Source organism: Limanda limanda, chromosome 2, assembly GCF_963576545.1.
Source record: "Limanda limanda chromosome 2, fLimLim1.1, whole genome shotgun sequence".
Classification (NCBI taxonomy): Eukaryota; Metazoa; Chordata; class Actinopteri; order Pleuronectiformes; family Pleuronectidae; genus Limanda; species Limanda limanda.
The window spans coordinates 31,042,607-31,062,653 of NC_083637.1; the positions used below are offsets into that span (position 1 = coordinate 31,042,607).

Here is a 20,047-nt window from a genome sequence, read left to right on the forward strand (position 1 = left end):
CTATTGTTGGTTTATGGATAAACTGTCAAATATGTTTTTTCGATTAAGGATATTTAATGTTAAAGTCATCCCAGAATCTTTATTTAACTTAACCAGTAGACCAGTTTGATTGAATTAAAATGTTCATGTGATTTTATGAAACATAGTAAACAGTCATGATGTACTATATAATGGTACAAGACAGATTAACAGAATGCTTTGCACAGTCTACCATCTATAAGTTGTTTCAGGTCCAAGGTGAGAGTGACTGTAAAGACTGATGGATTAATGACATTACCTGCTCATGATTGAAGTTTAGTGAATGGAGGTGAGGTGTCATTGTTCCCAGAGGAGGCTCAGTCTGTATAAACAGGATAACACAGTTTGGAGTGTAGTGGTACCTCCAACAGGCCACACAGGGTCTACCTTGAGGCCTCGTAGGAGCTGCTTTCAATATTTTGATGATTGAAAACTCCACAAGTTGCAACTTACACAGTGTAGCCATTGTAGAGCTCTGACTCAGTGTGAACATTTCTGACCATATATGGGCAGATCTGCTCCTGTATTTGAATGATGGAAAACACTTAAGTGAGTGCCAGAACCAATTCCGGAACCTCTCCTTTTTTTAATCGGCTTCATTCCAGTACCTTTTTAAACGGATCCAGTAACTGTCTAGGATCAGAAAGTAGTGTGCAGCTAAACGTTCATTAAGGAGATGAAGGTGATTTACGCACAGTACTGGCCTAAGAATGCAAGTGCGATGTGTGGAGAGACTGAAGTTGAATTGCTGTGTCAGCGCTTATACATTGACAGTCTCTGCGCAGTCATTTGGGCCTACAGAGTGTGCAGAGACTCCAATGGAAACGACATCCCCGATAAACCAAAGGAGCTATTTGTTGTTATCAACAGTGTTGTTAAGGCCAGGCTTCGGACATAGAGGCAGAGACAGAGGCTGAGGCAGAAGTAATGTCAAAGTAGAGTTTTAATGGAATGTCCAATAAGTAAGCAGGCAGGTAGACAGGCAGGTAAGCAGGTAGGCAGGCAGGCAGGCAGGCAAGCAGAACCCTGGAGCTTGAGTCGGGGCAATAATCCAGCTGCTGGTCCTGAGCAGGAAGACAGGCAAAGTCAGAACACAGGACTAACAGGAAGTTACAAAATCTAAATAGGTACGATTAGCGGCAGCTATAACTGACATGAACTGAGTCTATAGTCCGGCGCAGACTGAGCAGCTGGTCAATCAAGGCCCCAACTCCAGCACACCAGGTTCTCATCAGTAATCAGCCAAGCCACCTACACACCAAGAGAGAGAGAGAGAGAGAGAGAGAGAGAGAGAGAGAGAGAGAGAGGGAAAGAGAGAGCCTAGTAGGCAGGTGAGGCAGAGGGCATGACAAGTGTTCCCATTTCAAGTGCGTTTGAGTGTGGATTTTCTTTAATGAACTTGATTTGCACTCAAAGCGTGCCTCTCTGACGGGCTTAATTTTGAACATTGTGTTGCATTGTAGCACCATATATTTGTTAACTTTGGTGAAGTAAAGTAAAATAAATTCTAAAGTAAAATACAGTTGAGTTTCTCTCTGTGGGAAAAAAATATCTTGTGACGTTGTTCTCAAACAAAGAACCAAAGAAAACCAAAGAAACAACATCCTACTTGGATGACAACAATCATTGTTGTACAGTCAACAGTACCCTACTGCACAATATTGAAATATTAACCCATCAAAGGGCACTCTGGCACTCTTTAGCTTTCTACCTGTTAAACATTCACTGTTTGCTGAATCCTGCAATAGGGATATTCTGCGTTGAATGTTAGCTGCCATACATAGAGAAGTAGAGAAGGGTCAACTGTGTGAACTCAAAACAATCTAATAATGTCATAATAAAAAAAAAGAAATACATACAAATAATAATAATAATAATAATATTTATAATAATAATAATGTAATAAAACAATAGTAATATTAAATTGTTTTGTTTTTTCAGGTGTGAAGCATGTGGCAAATGCAGGGGGTGATTGCATAGCATGAGATAGCTTGAAGGAGATGTTTTCTTGGACCTTTCGTCTCTTGTGAATATTTAATAGTAATTAAATAGCCTTAAAAGCCGACGCATGCTTCTGCGTTTTCAGGGAGATTTAGAAGAACGAATATGGACCAAATAGAAGAGTGTTTGGCAGAAGAGATCCGAAAGTATGACCACTTGTATAACCCCTCACTGACTGGCGGATTCTTCCGCCAGAAAAAGACTTTGAGGAGCCGCAGTGGCGATGTAATTAAACAGTTGACGACAACTGCCACACACAAAGAAGGCGTCCCTAAGGTCGTCTTCGACAAAAAACGTTACTCCGCCTAGTGTTCTGGCGGCTAATTGCTTTGCAACACGCGCAACCCTTAGAGAAGCATAAATTAAAACGAGTCCTTTGACACAGCTGCGTGAAAAGCCGCAGACGCAATTGCAGAAGCATGTGCCGGCCTTTAAATGTAACAGACAGACAGTCATGAAAAAATATAGCATCACAGATGCTGCTGCTGAAATGTTCACTGAATATAGTCTAACCATACTGAAACAACCTCTATCTCACATTACATGGACATGTTCAGATTGTCTCTTTTCAAAATTGTATTTTATGTAATTTTGGCATCTCTAATGAATGAGTAGACCATAGTTTGAAATAGTTAACACTGTGCTATGCCTACAGTGAAAAACCACCTTGTTATTTACAGAATTTTGATTTTGAAAATCTGTACCCATAACTAAATAATAGTGTGTAGTTGTTTGCTGTTTAATAATGCTGGCTTTTATGGATCATAATAAATTCTTTGGTTAAACAGGAGATATGAAAAGATATTTTTCCCATTTATTAACCCTGTGAGAATATATTGTAGGTTCATATTGAACCTACAGTATATTCTCTTTAATAAGTAAAAAAATTATAACATAATCCATGTCCGTCTCTGTCTAAGTATGACAAATAGTCATCTTTAGAATATTTACCATACTGGATCAATATTTTTCATTGTGCATGATCAGATTTTTTTGTGCTGCGCATCTCCTGACATATTGCAGTTAATAAAACAATATGTATCGCATCTGCTTTGGTAAACTCAGTCGACTTGTTGTCCCATAGCTATTCTCCAAATTTGTTATATTCTTTCTATTTCTAATGTCTTAATTCACTTTGTATCCGCTGAGTCAACTCCCACATACGGTGGCCCTGAGAGCTCAACACACTGCAACTTAAGAGAACACATTACAGAAACACACTACATTTACAGAAACGCGCTGCAACTACAGAAACGCGCTGCAAATACAGAAACGCACTGCAATTACAGAAAACGACAACCGAAGTGTTTCCAAGGGATGCCTAAAAGTGATAGACACTGTTGCCACAGGAACCACAAAAACGTCCAATACTTCCAACAAATTCGGTTCCACAAAATGGACAATACATTGATATATTATGATAAAATAAATCTTGTTTGGGTATGGTTATTGAGTTAAAACCCATCTATGTATTCTGTATACATAGGAAAGACAGACAGTTGTCCAGGTGGAAAAGATTGCTGCAAAAATTAGCAAAAATTATGTGAACCAGTGCTAAATGATATCCAAGCAGGATGTGAATAGGAAAAGCAGTGTTCCTTGACAGTCTACAGTGGCAATGTGAATGCTAGGGGCAGGCACTGTCTGTTTTTATGCCTCCGGGCATTGGGCTGACAAAGAACAGGAGTCACTTTTGTGGGGAAAAGCCTTTGGGAATAATCAACTGTTGCCTTTATACGTCCGGGACAGTATTCGAACACTGCTTCTATAAAACACTTATAGGATGGCAAGGAGGGATTATGATGGTGACAAAAACAGCAGAGAGTTTAGTGAGGAAGATGAGATGAGGGAAAGTGAGTGGGGAGAGGTGGTAAGAAGCAGAAGGCCGGGAGAGCGAGGATTAAAAAAGGCTCTAGTAAAGGTGGGTCGGATAGCGAGGAAAGAGACCGCAAGGAGAAGGAGCAGAAAGAGGGAGTGCTTAATGTTATGGTAAGATTTGAGGGGGAGGGTGGAGTAAAGAAAGTCGATCTGCTTTAACTTGTAATTAAAACATATAAGAGTTTCTAGGAAATGAAAACTTGCTGATTGGATTTAAAACTGAGGCGCAGGTGGTTGAAGGCAATAAAGATTAAAGCTTCCAGGGTCCAAGAGTCAGGGCACAGATGTCAAGTGGCTGAAGGGGGGGATTTCCGGGGTTCCCCGCAGTGTTAATATGAAGGAACTTGTGGAGAACCTAAGGGTGACTAACAGTTCATTGAGGGGGGTGAAAAGAATGACTAGGGGAATAGAGAATATAGAGTCGAGGTGGAGTTTGATGAAAAAGTTCTCCAAAGGAAATATATCTTGTATTTCTAAGATACAGTGTAAGAGAGTACATATCAGCCAATGAGGTGCTTAAGCTGTCAGGAATTGAGCATGTGGCCAAAGCAGTGGCGTTTCTACATAAGGGGCACAGCCCCACCAGATGGCGCTGTTGTGCAGAAAGCCAAATTCTGTTTTATTTGAACTAAACCCCTCTGCCTCGCCTCATGTGTGCAGTGACAGCTGGCATACAGTATTGAAATATTATATTTATTTCAAATGCCAACAAGATAAAAAAATGTTATGCTTTTAGATGCAAGTTATGCAAGTCATTGTGAAAAAGATTTGTGTTGCACTATGTGGAGTGTGAGTTTTTTTCATGCTTCTTTGTAAGTGGTTAAAATGTGCAGTGTGTTATAAGTGAGGGAGTGGTTCGTGAACATTAGGTGCACTGTCTCTGGTATGTGGTTTTTAAAGATCCACTGAGCTGGTGACAGGTTTAAAACCTGCCCCAGCGTTCTCTATAATTGGCAGCCTCAAGGTTTGTCTTAGCACAGGGTGTGTCACAGGTCAGCTCTGCTACACATACAGTAACCTTAATGCCGGGTTCACACCGGACGCTGAAGCGATGCGTAAAGGCCGGCACATGCTTCTGCGTTTTCACAGGCCCGGAAGCGTAAGAGCCCTTCCGGGCCCCTTAAGTACTTACGTATCCCTTCTTACGTGCTTACGTGCGTCGCCCAATTTTTCCATTCTCTTCTGTTTGCTCCGTTCAATGTCGGGTGTCGAGGGTAAATTACGTATTCTCCACTCAAGCCTATGAGGAGAGTACGTAGACACCCCCCCTCTCTCTCTTTTTATCTTTATGACTGCTTGTGTGGCTGTAGTGGGGGCAGAGGGGGATATTCATAATGTGATTGATAAAATTGGTAAAATTAAAACCCCAGGACAACAGAAGGGGAATACAAACTTTGGGATGCATATATGATCATTTATATCATATAAAATATGTTATCAATATCGTTTAAAATCATTTTTCACTGTGTTTCCCGGAGCGATACGCTTGCGTCAAGCGCAAAAAATAGACTCATGCTATCTGATCATGATCAGACAGCACGATGCAGGAGTCCGCCTTTACAATCGAGGTTCTCTAATTCGCGGTCCACCATCATAATCCACAATGGGCCGGGTCCGTTTTTGCAATGTTTTTGGAGAAGGGTTTGATTACAGCTAATTAAAAGGACTGTGGTACATATCCTGATGATAATGACAGATTGATTGTGTTCAGTAACGTACTATCAATTAGGGGCAGAATTTCTTTAAGTATTTTTTTACGAATTGGATCTAAAATACAAGTTGCAGGATTAGAAAATGAGATTATTTTGGTCAGCTGATCAAGGGCGATCAGAGAGAAGTTTCCTAAATAAATATCAGGATTCTCAGCTGTTTCTGAGATTTCTGTGCTTGATAGGGTATTCATGCTGACGGCAGGAGATGGTTGATTTAATTTATAATAGTTAGAATTTTAAAGAACATTAAAGAAAATCGTAAAGATATTGCTATTCAGGAATGGAGGAATACTGGGTTCGATGGAGCTGTGACTCTCTCAGCCTGGCTACAGTGCTGTAGAGAAACCTGGGGTTGTTTTTATTTTTCACTATTGGTGTGGAGTAGTAGGCAGCTCTTGCTTTGTGGAGGGCCTTTTTATATGCTTAACACTATTCTTCCAGTCTAGGAGAGTTTCAACACGGTTGCTGGAGCGCCACTTCCTTTCTAGTTGTCTTGACGCTTTTTTAAATTCATGTGTGTTGGAATTTTACCAGGGAGCTAATTTACTATGTTTTACAAGTTTCTTTTTTAGAGGTGCTATGGATTCTAATGTTAATCGTAATGACTTAACAGAGCTATCGCCAAGGTGGTCAATCTCAGTGGAGCTAGGGTTTTTAAAGAATTTGTTGGATAATCAACAGATATTACGGGTTCAAATGTAAATGTAATCTCATCCTTAGATTTAGCTACAGCACTATCAGTTAGACATCTAAAAAATGTATTCTGATAATAAGAAATCAAAGGTTAATAAATGATGGCCTGATAGAATTGAAGAATTTATGGATCCTGTTTAGTGTGATGCTGGTCATATGTGATGTTGTGTGTTTGTTTCGCTTGTGATTCAAGTCAAACAAGAGATTGTTTCCTTTCCTCTACTGCCGTCAGTTATGCACTCTGATTATGCACAGACTGTGTATTTCATCATTGATGACTTGATGATATAATGTTGGCTCAGTACGTGATGTGGCATGTGTTAAGCTGTCTGGGTGGTTAGAGTAGATTTTCTGATGATATTCTGAATTTATTTTGGCTGCTAAGAGTTCCACGTGTGCTTTATTACACCCTATATCATTTCATATTAGCAAATAGAGTATCAGTTCGGCCCAGCTGAGCAGACAGCATCCACATCAAGTAATGCAGTGTGTAGATGGTGTGTAACAGTTATTCATGAGCTCAGCTTTTTAATTCTGCAGGAAAAAAGGCACCTTCATCTTCTGTGAACGATCTCTGCCTACTGTTCTTTGTCTTTGTCTGAGGAGACGAATATTGTCACAGGCTTTTTGAATTAAAAAACATCAAGGATTTTATATTAAAATGTCTTGACCCAAGTAAACATTTATTTTTTCATAACACAAAGGGCTGAGCAATGAGTTGTAGTGTGAAAAGATTGGGAAAGATGCCAGACCCTCATCCACAAACTCACTCCATGTGTGCTGGTGTTTACAGAGGGGAGTAGGAATGGGGTTGGCTGAGGCCCAGGGAGAGAGAAAAATGTATCTTGTTCAGAGAAAGGACTCTCAGGGGGAATGTAAAACACAATAGCAACTAACTTTTTTTTTACCTCTCTGGTGGTTGTAGCACATACTCCAGCTTTTCCTTTTCCCTCTTTCCTTTTCTCTCTCTATTTTCCTCCCCCTCTGTCTTAACTCACACTCTCTCAGTCACTCCTCCCCTCTGCTCCCTCCCTGCCTTTCGTCCTTCCCTCCGTTCACATTTCTGAGTCTGGGCTAAGAATGGCTAACACCATGGTCTCGGTGCGCAGCTCCAAGCTGGGACCCCTCGCCTGGGACACTGTCACTAAACATCAGCTTTTTTTACAGAAAGTCTCTTCCAAACTGGTGCCCAATGCCAGGATGCAGGGGAAAGGCCCTAGGCTGGATAAGGCCTCTGGACCAGCTCTACCTCCAGGCTCAGGGGCTGGACCTCCAGGACTGGGGAGCACCCAGATTGACGGCTCTATGTTAGATGAAGCTCAACATAGCAGTGGGGGTGGATCTCCAACAAAAGTGAGGCAGACCCAAAGTCAGAGCCAGGGTAAGTTAACATGTTTTCTGTCTGTATGTAGAAATTTTAAAACTTTACTTAAAAAAAGCTGAAGTAAATACACAACAGCACGCGGCAGATGGACTGTGCATCTTTACTACCTGTGTGTGCATGTGTCTGTCTGTCTGTCTGTCGGTGCATGCATGCATGCATGTGTGTGTGTGTGTCTTGGAATAAAAACACAGGAAATGAGTGGCCTGACACCGCGCCGCTGCGAGTTGACCGCACTGTCCACACTTTGTCACAGACTCTTTATGTTAAGTGTGCATCAGCTGTAATGTTGCGTAAGAGAGGAACAGTTCAGAAAGTACAGATGACGTACTGCAGCAGCAGGGACTTGCTGGTGGCGAGATCTCCATAGAGCATGATGTTTACCTCTACATGGAAGAGGCCACGGCCGGTCTGACTGAAGTCCTTATGGGTGTGTGTGTGTGTGTATGTGTGTGCGATCCATTCTTCCATCTGACCATTTATCCATGCATCCATCAGTCAATCAATCAATCAATCAATCAATCAATCAATCAATCAATACAAATTTGATTTGCATAGCCCATATTCACAAATCACAAATTTTATCATCAGGTCACCCGTGAGTTCAAGTGAATAGTGCCAGATGTATTAGTATTCCCCACAGGCAGTCCTGTTATAGCGCCTTCACAAAAACGTATGGTCACTGTGACCTTGACCTTTTGAACTTCGACTACCAAAATTATATCAGTTCATCCTTGAGTCCAAGTGAATATTTGATTTTTGCAATGTTATTTGCTAAAATCAAAAAAGTTCATTTTATTTCTCATTAATGTACACTCAGCACCCCATCTTGACAGAAAAAACAGAAATGTAGAAATTTTTGCAAATTTATTAAAAAAGAAAAACTGAAATATCACATGGTCATAAGTATTCAGACCCTTTGCTGTGACACTCATATTTAACTCACATGCTGTCCATTTCTTCTCATCCTCCTTGAGATGGTTCTACTCTTTCATTGGAATCCAGCTGTGTTTAATTAAACTGATTGGACTTGATTAGGAAAGGCACACACCTGTCTATATAAGACCTTACAGCTCACAGTGCATGTCAGAGCAAATGAGAATCATGAGGTCGAAGGAACTGCCCAAGGAGCTCAGAGACAGAAATGTGGCAAGGCACAGATCTGGCCAAGGTTACAAAAGAATTTCTGCAGCACTCGAGGTTCCTAAGAGCACAGTGGCCTCCATAATCCTTAAATGGAAGAAGTTTGGGACGACCAGAACTCTTCCTAGACCTGGCCGTCCAGCCAAACTGAGCAATCATGGGAGAAGAGCCTTGGCGAGAGAGGTAAAGAAGAACCCAAAGATCACTGTGCCTGAGCTCCAGAGATGCAGTAGGGACATGGGAGAAAGTTCCACAAAGTCAACTATCACTGCAGCCCTCCACCAGTCGGGGCTTTATGGCAGAGTGGCCCGACGGAAGCCTCTCCTCAGTGCAAGACATATGAAAGCCTGCATAGAGTTTGCAAAAAAACACATGAAGGACTCCCAGATTATGAGAAATAAGATTCCCTAGTCTGATGAGATCAAGATTTAATTTTTTGGCGTTAATTCTAAGCAGTATGTGTGGAGAAAACCAGGCACTGCTCATCACCTGCCCAATACAATCCCAACAGTGAAACATCGTGGTGGCAGCATCATGCTATGGGGGTGTTTTTCAGCTGCAGGGAAAGGACGACTGGTTGCAATTGAAGGAAAGATGAATTCGGCCAAGTACAGAGATATGCTGGGAGAAAACCTCTTCCAGAGTGCTCTGGACCTCAGACTGGGCCGAAGGATCACCTTCCAACAAGGCAATGACCCTAAGCACACAGCTAAAATAGCAAAGGAGTGGCTTCGGAACAACTCTGTGACCATTCTTGACTGGCCCAGCCAGAGCCCTGACCTAAATCCAATTGAGCATCTCTGGAGAGACCTGAAAATGGCTGTCCACCAACGTTCACCATCCAACCTGACGGAACTGGAGAGGAACTGCAAGGAAGAATGGCAGAGGATCCCCAAATCCAGGTATGAAAAACTTGTTGCATCATTCCCAAGAAGACTCATGGCTGTACTAGCTCAAAAGGGTGCTTCTACTCAATACTGAGCAAAGGGTCTGAATACTTATGACCATGTGATATTTCAGTTTTTCTATTTAAATAAATTTGCAAAAATTTCTACATTTCTGTTTTTTTCTGTCAAGATGGGGTGCTGAGTGTACATTAATGAGAAATAAAATGAACTTTTTTGATTTTAGCAAATGGCTGTAATGAAACAAAGAGTGAAAAATTGAAAGGGGTCTGAATACTTTCCGTACCCACTGTAAACTCTTACAGACTCCTAATGTAACAAATCAGTGGCTCCTTCTGAAGACATGACAGAATAACTGATCTTTCAGTGTTATATAAGACTAAAATAAATCTTATTTCAGTAGGAAGCTCAGTTATCCCCTGATATGTCTGAGATGACTTTACAGTGCACGAACATAAGGGGGAAATCTGTCATGTCAGTCATGAAAGCAACCAAAGGGTTCATGCTTGGCATGTGAAAGGCCATGTCCTTAAATACCTGACATTACTACTGACCATTCCCTGTCAGTTTCTTCAAACAGCAATCATTTCCCCCTCATGTCCGTGCAATTTAAAGTCAACTCAGACATATCACAGGGATAACTTAGCTTCCTACTGTCAGTTACTATAGTTTTCTAGAGTCATGCAGTTGAAAGCAGAATCATGTCCTGTCCGTACTTTCATGTGCCTGTAGGGGACTCAGAGAAACACAGTGAAGTGGTGTAGTTGTTTGCTGAAAAGCATTTATAATCTCCATCTGTTATAAAGTAATACCTAGAGGAAAGTGAATTGGTAATCATCGTTGCAGAAGAGAAGATGTCAATTTTTCAGTTGTCTAGATGCAGATTGTTTGGACTCAGATTTTAGTTCAGACTTTTTAAGTCAGAATTAGTTTAGAGCAATTACAAAGGCATAGAGTCACTAGCATACCCAGATTGGTGTTATCAGATGATTTTGTACATATTACATGTCAGGGCTGGCAGAAATGGCATGCGTTAATCCAAATGCACGACACAGAAGCAGGAGGATATAAGGAATAACCAAAGTTCTTGGTTTATTTACGGAGCAGGGGTCAGATACCAGGCAGTCAGTCCAATGCAAACAAATCCAACAAGGAGTAGGCGAAAGGGAGATCCAGGAAACAGAGCCGAGGTCAGGAGCCATGTGGTCAGTCCGAAGCAAACAATATCCGACAAGGAGTAGGCGAAAGAGAGGTCCAGGGAACAAACAGGTAAGTCACAAAGGGGATCAGGCAGGCGATGAGAAAGGAGGGTAACGCTGGGAGGTAAGGTAAGTAACACTAACGATCTGGCAGAGGGCAAAGGAAACTGGCAGGCAGATACTCTGAAACGACACAGGGATTAGTATGTAAAAATAAGACAAGTGAAAATATTAATAGGAGGGCGAATTCGTGACATTACATGTGTGTTTTTGTGTGTCAATCGTAAGCACGAGGAAGATCTACAGTAAGCCAACTCTTACCTAAGTTTTTTCTTTAACTGAATGCATCTGATTTCTCCTCTGGCATGTCAGAACCAAAGCCAAATCAAGCCAGATGTTTCCTGTTGGCTTCAGTCATAGTACACGTTTTATTACTGATCTACATTCAACACCAGGAACACTGTGTGTGGGTTTGATTTACTACATTTGTGGGGTCCAAAAACCAAGAGCCCACTATACCAATGGAGTCCAACCATTGACTCCAACCACTTTGTAGAAAAATATTGGACCTCACAGGTTTAAAAGACTCTATGATGTATGGGACTTTGATAAGGGTTAGGGACCGAATTAGGTTTAGGTAAGGTCATGGTTAACATAGTTAGTAATGCGTTATTTTATTTGCCAGTACCCACAAAGATTGTATTACAATGGTGTGTGTGTGTGTGTGTGTGTGTGTTTGTGCAGGCACGTGCACAGATAGACCCCTAGTGGTGCTCAAGCACCTGCCCTTTTGCCCTGGATGGGAAAAGTGCCCCTTCTGCTGGAGCCAAATTTTCTCTTCATTCATCAATATTTAAGAATAAAAATTACTCTCTCTGTCATCAATTCCCCCGAAATGTGTTTTGATATCTGACGAGGCATTTATTTGAGTTATTGTGAGAATTTCGCCCCGACGTGCTCCGCGGTACTCACAAGCCCCCGCAGGGCCTTCCCTCCTCCCCCTCCTCCTCATGCAGGAGGAGGGCTCCTGCATGATGAGTCTCAATCGTCAAACGGCTGCAGCCACTCCTTCTCTGACCGCAGAATCAGACACAGGTAACGGCGGTGTTTGTGCAATCCCCGACGTTGTTTGGTGAGAAATTAACCACAACATCATCGCCGCTGAAAACATTACGTCGCAACTGGTCCGACGTTTCCTTAAAAAATAAACTAACAAAAAACTCACGAAATCTGTGATTTCAAAGCCTTGTCCAGTTGTTTACTGACGTTTGTCATGTTTAATGAAGAGAGAGAGGGAGAGAGATACAGGCAGACAGACAGACAGACAGACAGACAGACAGACAGGCAGGCAGGCAGGCAGGCAGAGAATTGAAAGGCAGTTTTACTGTTCTACAAATTAGACAAGTTCACTACTTTTGTTAAATTTAAAATCGTAATTATTGAAATGAAAGGTAGGGCTTACCTGCCCCCCTAAAATGTCTGTGCACGTGCCTGTGTTTGTGTATCTGTCTTTATTACCCACCCCCCACTCCCTCCCTCTCCTCATTGCCAAACAGGACTCATTTTTGTAAGTTAAAGTACGGAAAAGTTTGAATGAATTTTTTTATTTGGACAAATGTCCACAATCTTTCTTAATTAACCGGACAAAATGAGTGCGAAGTAGGATAACTTTGATGTGTAGTTATTAACATGTTTGTTGGACTGTCTGTTTTAATGGGTGCCAGTTAGTCTTCATGGCTAAGACAGGAACTGGCACATGTCCCAAGTCATTTTGGGTCCTGTCACTGCCAAGGTTCAAGATTCAAGATTCAAGAGTTTATTGTCATTTGCACAACGATTACATTAAGGAAGTCGCTTGCAATGAAATGCTTGGGTCACAGGCTCTCATATAGCAATGCTCAGAATATTACAAGCAGACAAAATATCGAGTAAAATAAGATAAAATAGAATATCTAAAATAAAATATACATATCTATATATATATATACACCTAAAAAAAACAATAGTGCAAATATACAATAGTGCAAATATGCTAAGGTGCCGAGTTAGTGGAATTATGATAGATTAGCAGATTGGAGGAGATGAAAAGTCTTATGGCCTGGGGGATGAAACTGTCTTTGAGCCTGGTGATGCGGGCCCGGATGCTGCGGTACCGTCGGCCAGACGGCAGCAGGCAGAACAATTTATGGCTGGGGTGATAGGGGTCTTTAATAATCCGGTTTGTCTTCTTCCTACACTGCTGGGTGTAGAGGTCCTCCATGGATGGTAGCTCCATCCTGGTGATGTGCTGGGCAGACTTCACCACCCTCTGTAAAGCCTTAAGGTTCAGGGTGGTGCAGCTGCCGTACCAGGTGGTGATGCGGCCAGTCAGGATACTCTCTATGGTGCACTTGTAGAATTGCAGAGATTCCTGGCATCCATGTTGAGTCTCCGCAGCCTGCGGAGGAAGGAGAGCCGCTGTCTGGCCATTAGGGATGGGAATCGAGAACCGGTTCTTGTTTAGAACCGGTTCCCAGTGAACCAATTCCTTGGATTCGTTAGCGAAATTCTTTAACGATTCTGCTAACGGTTCCCTGTGCCGTTGCGCATGCGCAAACTTTTTCATTCAGACGGCAGCAAACATGTCAACCAGGCAGAAGCGATCTAAAGTCTGGTTGTATTTCACACGACAAAATGACAGCAACGCCACTTGCAACTCGTGCAAAAGGGCTATTTCGTCGAAGGGAGGAAATACCACCAATATGATGAAGCATTTGAACACGCATGGAATGAAGTTACAGGTGTGTCATGTGTTTGATGCTTGCAGCAGCGCAGCTAACGATAGCGCTGCATCTCTCTCTATCCAAGGTTGTAACAAATCGCCCTGATCAGACCCCAGGGAAAAGTTACGCATTAAATTTTAAGGACACGGGCGGACGCGGCCCGCTGTGTTCGTTGCACACTGCCTGAACAAGTTAACATAAACGAAAAATCACTAATTGGACCGATAACCTTGTTATCGGTCTTACCAAACATTAACTAAATATATCTATAAACGAAAAACACTCAAACAGGTTGCTTATAATATCCTGTATTCACACAAAACACAAATCAAACCCCACATACCCCTGTGTCCGCAAACATTGGCGGACCCATGAACATAAACAAGCTATTTACACACACTCGAACATCAATATTTTCCCACCCCAAGTCCATACATAATCCCCAAACAAACGTCCAAAACAAAATATCTGCATGTGTGGCGAGGTGAGTGTCGCAAACAAATCAAAGTCCACGCTTTCTCACCCCCTTCCAGTGCCCAGAAAAATGTTCAGTCCACGATATAATCCCTTACAAAACTCCCAGGCAATAATCCCGTTCCAGAGAAAAATCCTTGCAAGTTGTAAATGATATCCAGTCCCTCGAACCTCTGGCTGCACCGCCAGCCCGCAGCTCCAAAAAAAAACACCCCTTATCGGGACGTCACTTCCCCATATTTAACACATTTCCTTTACAAAAACCCCATATATACATAATCACACAAATAATAAACAATCACACAAATAATAAACAAATACATACATAGATCCATTTCCTCATTCCTATAGTTTTAAGGTGTCTGACCCATGACATATGTAACTTTTTCGTTCCATAAAGTGCACTGCGGTGACCTTTACAAGGTAAGCTCCTCAAACTTGTGTGAAGCAATTTGCCTTTATTGTGCGTAGTCGATCGAGTTATCTTCTGTCCCGTCGTTTGAAGCATACATTTTAGCTCCGGCATTGGTCTCCCATTATCAGTGATGGGCAGTAGCCACGCGACAGCGGCAACCCGCAGTAGCTCGCCGGCTACTGCGGCTTCGTTCGGCAGTAACGTCGCAGTAGCTCGGCGGCAACTGCGTCGTCGCTCGGCGTAAATAAACCCGTTTGTGCTCTTTTTTCCCCCCCTTGCCCAAAAAGAATCGATAAGAGAATCGATAAGCATGAATCGATATGGAATCGGAATCGTTCAAATCTTATCAATACTCATCCCTACTGGCCATCTTCCTGATGGAGTCTGTGTGGTAGGTCCAGGTCAGGCCATCACTGATGGAACCTGAAGCTGCTGACTAGCTCCACCGTAGTCCCGTTGATGGAGAGGGGGGTGTTCCACGCCTTCTCTCTTCCTGTATTCCACGATCAGCTCTTTTGTTTTGCTGACGTTGAGATGGAGGTTGTTGTCCTGACACCAAATGTCAGGACTCTGACCTCCTCTCTGTAGGCTTGTAGACCGCTCAAGTGCTATTTGTATTTGATGGTATTTCATGTATGTTACAGTATCATTCAGTCAAGGCGTACCCTTTGTCCTGAATGAATATGAGGACACCGGTAACTCAGCTTTGGTTTTCTTTTTCTTTTACTTCTTTAAATTGATGCGCAATCACATTTCAATGAGGAGAGACTTGGTTTTTACTTTACAATATTTATTTTGTAAACACACAAGATATGAATGTTTATGGTCTGTGGCATTTAGACCCCTGTGAGATGTCAGGGTTAGAAGGGGGCGGAGCAGGACATCGAACAGGAACACCCCCCCGGGGTCTAGACACTGGTGGTGGTTCATCAGTCAAGCGATAGTTTTGGATGGCCCATGTCCGTGAGAATTGTCCTATTGGACTTCGCCAATTGTAACATCCTCTGCCCTTAACCCTCACAAGAGTAAGGAAAAACTACAAAACCTTCTTAAAAAGGAAAAACGTAGAAACCTCAGGAAGAGCCGCATGCGAGGGATCCCTCTTCCAGGACGGACAGAAGTGCAATGGATGCCACGAGTACTAGTAGGTATATTGTCGGCAGGTTGTTGCCTTTTTAGTCCGTGATCAGCTCCCACCGTGATCGGGTGCCGCCGTAATCACGATCCGCTGACAGTCTTGGGATCCGTCATCAAGGTCCATGATCTCTGCCAGCATGATGTGAGATTAGGCATGTAGTCGGTTGAGGTCGATGAATATCCTACTGGGGACTGGAGGAGATTGGGGTGGAGGAGGGGTTATGCGCGTCACTGAAGGACGCCTGACTGCGGAAGAGAACAGAAGGGATTTTTAAAGTTTGCCAGGTGCTGAATGATTGGCTGAAAAGCCCGCGCCAGACTTGATTGGACATTTAGAAACGCCCACGATCAGCTGATCACTTTGCAGGTTGAGAGCTCCGTAGATCAGCTGACCGTGTGCAGCTTAAGTCTTCCTCACTGAACTTGCGCTGAGCTTCATTTAACAAGCTCCATGGAAACCCGCAGCTCAACCCATGGACATGAGCTTTACACATAACTCATGCACATGTCCTACCTTAAGGGACAAATTGGTAAAGGAGGAATGAAGTATGTGATAGACCAGTGATTCTCAAAATGTGAGGCAGAACTAATATTATAGCCGAACTAATGTTTTGACGTCCGCATCGCTTTAACGGCGGAGCAGTAAACAAATCGCTCTTTCGCCGTAGCCAGGGGTCGGCAACCCGCGGCTTCAGTCCCTCAGCAGTGGCTCCCTGTACAGTGTTGTGCATGTCGCGCATATTTTTTGGCGAACGGACAACGCACACACTTAGGTCCCGCCCCGCCCCCACTCACTCAATCAGAGACACACACAGGAGATCAGAGCTCGTTCACGTGAAGCAGCCGGTCAGGGACAAACAAGATACAGTGTTCAAAAACCAAGTTGAAAAGAAAGTACGATAAAGCCTGTCTTGCTTTTAAGTTCACAGTCAATGGGGTAGGAAATGAGGAGAGACCAGTGTGTATTTTATTTCTGAAAACTCTATGAGACCCGACAAATTAAGAAGACACTTAGAAACATTACACCCCAGTCACATGCATGTGTTATTTTTGGTTGAGCTTTATCATCCTAGTAACAACGTGATTATGATTTAATTAATTTTTTCTCTATTATTGAAAAAGTAGACTGATGGAAGAATGTAGTGATAAATGTCACCAAAAGTACTTCAATTAAGTTGAATTTAAGCAAAGTTATGGCACTATTTTTTGAAAAAGTGACAAATGTCACAAAAAGTTGTTTGAAAACTGTTTTTTATTTGTACATCAGAAATTCCTGAAAGTAATGTGGATTTAATGTTCATGTGTATTTTATTTAAATACACATGTTAAATATAATCATAAAGAAGGAGGCAGAGGCAACAATGCATTGGGGGGCACTTAGTCTTTATGCTAAAATAATAGACTGTAATATTGTTCTAGAGAGTACATTAGGATTTGAACAGTACCAATGTCAGATTTCTCACAGCCCGGAAAACCACTACAAGCAGGCTCAGTGTTATTTTTTAAACTATATGAGATTGTACCTGACAGCCATTGCTTCCAAAAGGATCACATGGTCACAGTAGAAGAGGCCATTTCAAAAACCTTAGTGTCCACCCACAAAATGATGTCTGGCTTAAAGGTGACAGAATTAACACAGTAACAACCCGTCCACCCATGGCAGCAGTCCTGATGTAGTTGGGACAAGCAGGGCTGCTGGGGCCTCCTTGCTAGGCTGGAGATCAGGCTCCATATCCTCATTGTCATTTAAAACATCCTTGTCCAACATAGACACTAAATATGACACAAGTGACGTTCGGAAAATGACACTGAACAATGTGAAATGATATATGTCATATATGGTGGCTATTACATTGAACCTTAGATTGACCTGAACCTAACCTTAAAACATATCTAAACAATCATTTGTTTTTTATCCCCATAAGGAAGACAAGTTCTCATAATTTAACAGTGTAAAGAGATATCTCAATTCATGATAGTATCCAGTATCACATGTTGTGCCTATGATATCTTAAGCATGAGACCACTAAATGGTGTGCCTTTGGGCATTCAATACATTTTGTTATCAGAAAAAGTATAGAATATTAATATTAAATTATTAATATTTAAAAAATGACTTTATTTGATTATATTTACCTCTGGACACCACCCTTCAAAGGAAGGGAAAAGATAGCCACAAATTTGGAACTCTGATTAATAATTAAATTTATCACTATAACCAAAATTACCATATAGATAGTTAGCAAAGTTAAAGGATATGGAGTTCTTGACAGTGTAGAGGTTGGCAAAATGCACACTAATGCAACATTAATGAAGATTTGTTGAAGAAAAATCTTTACTATGAAGCACCTTATCCTCTATTTCAGTGGTTTTCTAACCTTTTCTGCCCAATGCACACCGAAGGGCAAGCCAAAATCGAAGGGCACACCTGTATTCTTATTCATGCAAAACCCTTGTTATCATCCATTTATACCGGCGTTTCTATCTTTTTTTAAGTTGTTCTCCTTCACACTTGCTTTCAATCAAGGTCTTCAATGTGTCACACACTTGATCACTCCCACTATCTGACAACTGCACCAACAGTATTTTTGCCTGTATACGAAATAAATCTCAGAGAACAAAAGCTCAAAACTGTGCAAACAAACCTCTAACCTGGTACATTCTTAAACATATTAAGGTAGGCCCTTCCCAATAATCAATGTGTGTGTGTTTTCATGTCACATTTTTAATGGGTTTAAATATGTGTCTCATAAATCCGAATCAAACAAACACAAAGTAAACATCAGAACTGTTCAGGTTCTAATAACCTGTAATGAGTGTCGGTGTTTATTGTTAAAGTGTAAAGTGAGTGCAGGGTTAGGGTTAGTGTTTGGCAGGGTCTGGATGCAACAAAGACTAGGATACTGTGATGGAAGGATCTGTATGTAATCTTAACATTCAGATGCTGCGATATCACCTGTCACGTGTACTACCTGGTATTTCAAAGCCGTATTTTAAAAAAGCCAGAGTGCCAGTTAAACAAACATGTGAAGTTCTAACCTTATTAGTGTGGAGATCTAGATGATCCAGTGCCACAGAAAAAGAAACTTGATCCTGGACCTTACAATGTTCCTGAAATTGTGTATAAATTAATTCACTATGATTGTCTAAAACAGGGTTGTCCAAACTTTTTATCCCGAGGGCCACATACAGAAAAAAATACGAAGGTCTTGGCCACTCACGCCGCCACGCCCCCCTGCCCTGGAGCGGACTGTTGACAGTGTGCCTCAATTGCGTCGCTCAGGGCAGGGGGGCTTGGTGGCGTTCTGAGGGACAGCTGGCAGGTCAGGGTTGAGTTGGGCGTCACCTAGTGTCTAAACTGAGAAGCGCAATATAGTGGGCCATAGTCCATTACATTACATTACATTTCATTTAATTTAGCTGACGCTTTTATCCAGTGACTTAATAAGTGCATTCAACCCCGAGAGTACAAACCCAGAACAAGAATCAAGAAAGTGAAATTTCTTCAAAAATAAAGCAAAACTACAAAGTGTTATAAGTAAGTTACATTTAAGTGCTACTAAATTGTTAGTTTCCAAAATTGTTTTTGTGTTATTTTTTATTTTTATTTTTTTTCAATTTTTTGATGGAGTTTGGACACCCCTGGTCTAAAGCCTTATTGGTTAATTTTGAGTGTCAGTGAACCAACAACCTCCAAAGTTTATCAACACTTTTCCAAGGTACACATCATTATCTTGTTCACTCACCATTTACACAGGACCTTCTGACCCTGGAAAGACTTCTGCTCCTGCTGCTAAGGCCCTCAGGACGTGTCTCATGAGTCCAGCCATAATGGACCCGATAGCTTTACACTGCTCATGCAGTACCAGTAGAGACACATTCTGGTAACCTACCAGTAACTCGATCAGGATGGGTTGTTTGCATGCCATAGAGGCTCTTGTTCTGAGTGACCCCTTTTTACCACTCTTACGCCGGGTGCACACCGGACTCTGAAGCGCCGCGCAGCGCTATTCTCAAGCGCGCAGGCGCCAGGCTGTTCACACCGGACGCGCATTTCTCAACGCCGGTAACCCCTCAATTCTGTTTTCTCCGCTTGTTGTTGTATTTAACCCATTCAAAGTACTGGTTTTGGCGTAAATGATGATGGTCTTCATAGCCCCCCCCCTCTCTTTTTATCTTTATGACTGCCTGTGTGGCTTAAGTAGATGGGCAGAGGTGGACAATTAATTATGTGATTGGGAAAATTGGGAAAATTAAAACTCCAGGACAACAGGAGGGGAATACAAAGTATGTTGATGCATATTTGATCGTTTATATATAAAAAAAAAG

The 20,047-nt window shown here is 42.0% G+C and overlaps 1 protein-coding gene across 1 annotated transcript in view; it reads left to right on the forward strand.

The window, feature by feature from the left end:
• The first annotated feature begins 7,382 nt into the window (after positions 1-7,382).
• The window catches only part of mtus1b (microtubule associated tumor suppressor 1b), a 61,636-nt gene continuing 48,971 nt past the window's right edge, over positions 7,383-20,047 (forward strand). Inside the window, exon 1 of the mRNA XM_061085672.1 lies at positions 7,383-7,683. Coding sequence (XP_060941655.1) covers positions 7,383-7,683 — 301 coding nt within the window. The remainder of the gene's footprint in view (positions 7,684-20,047) is intronic.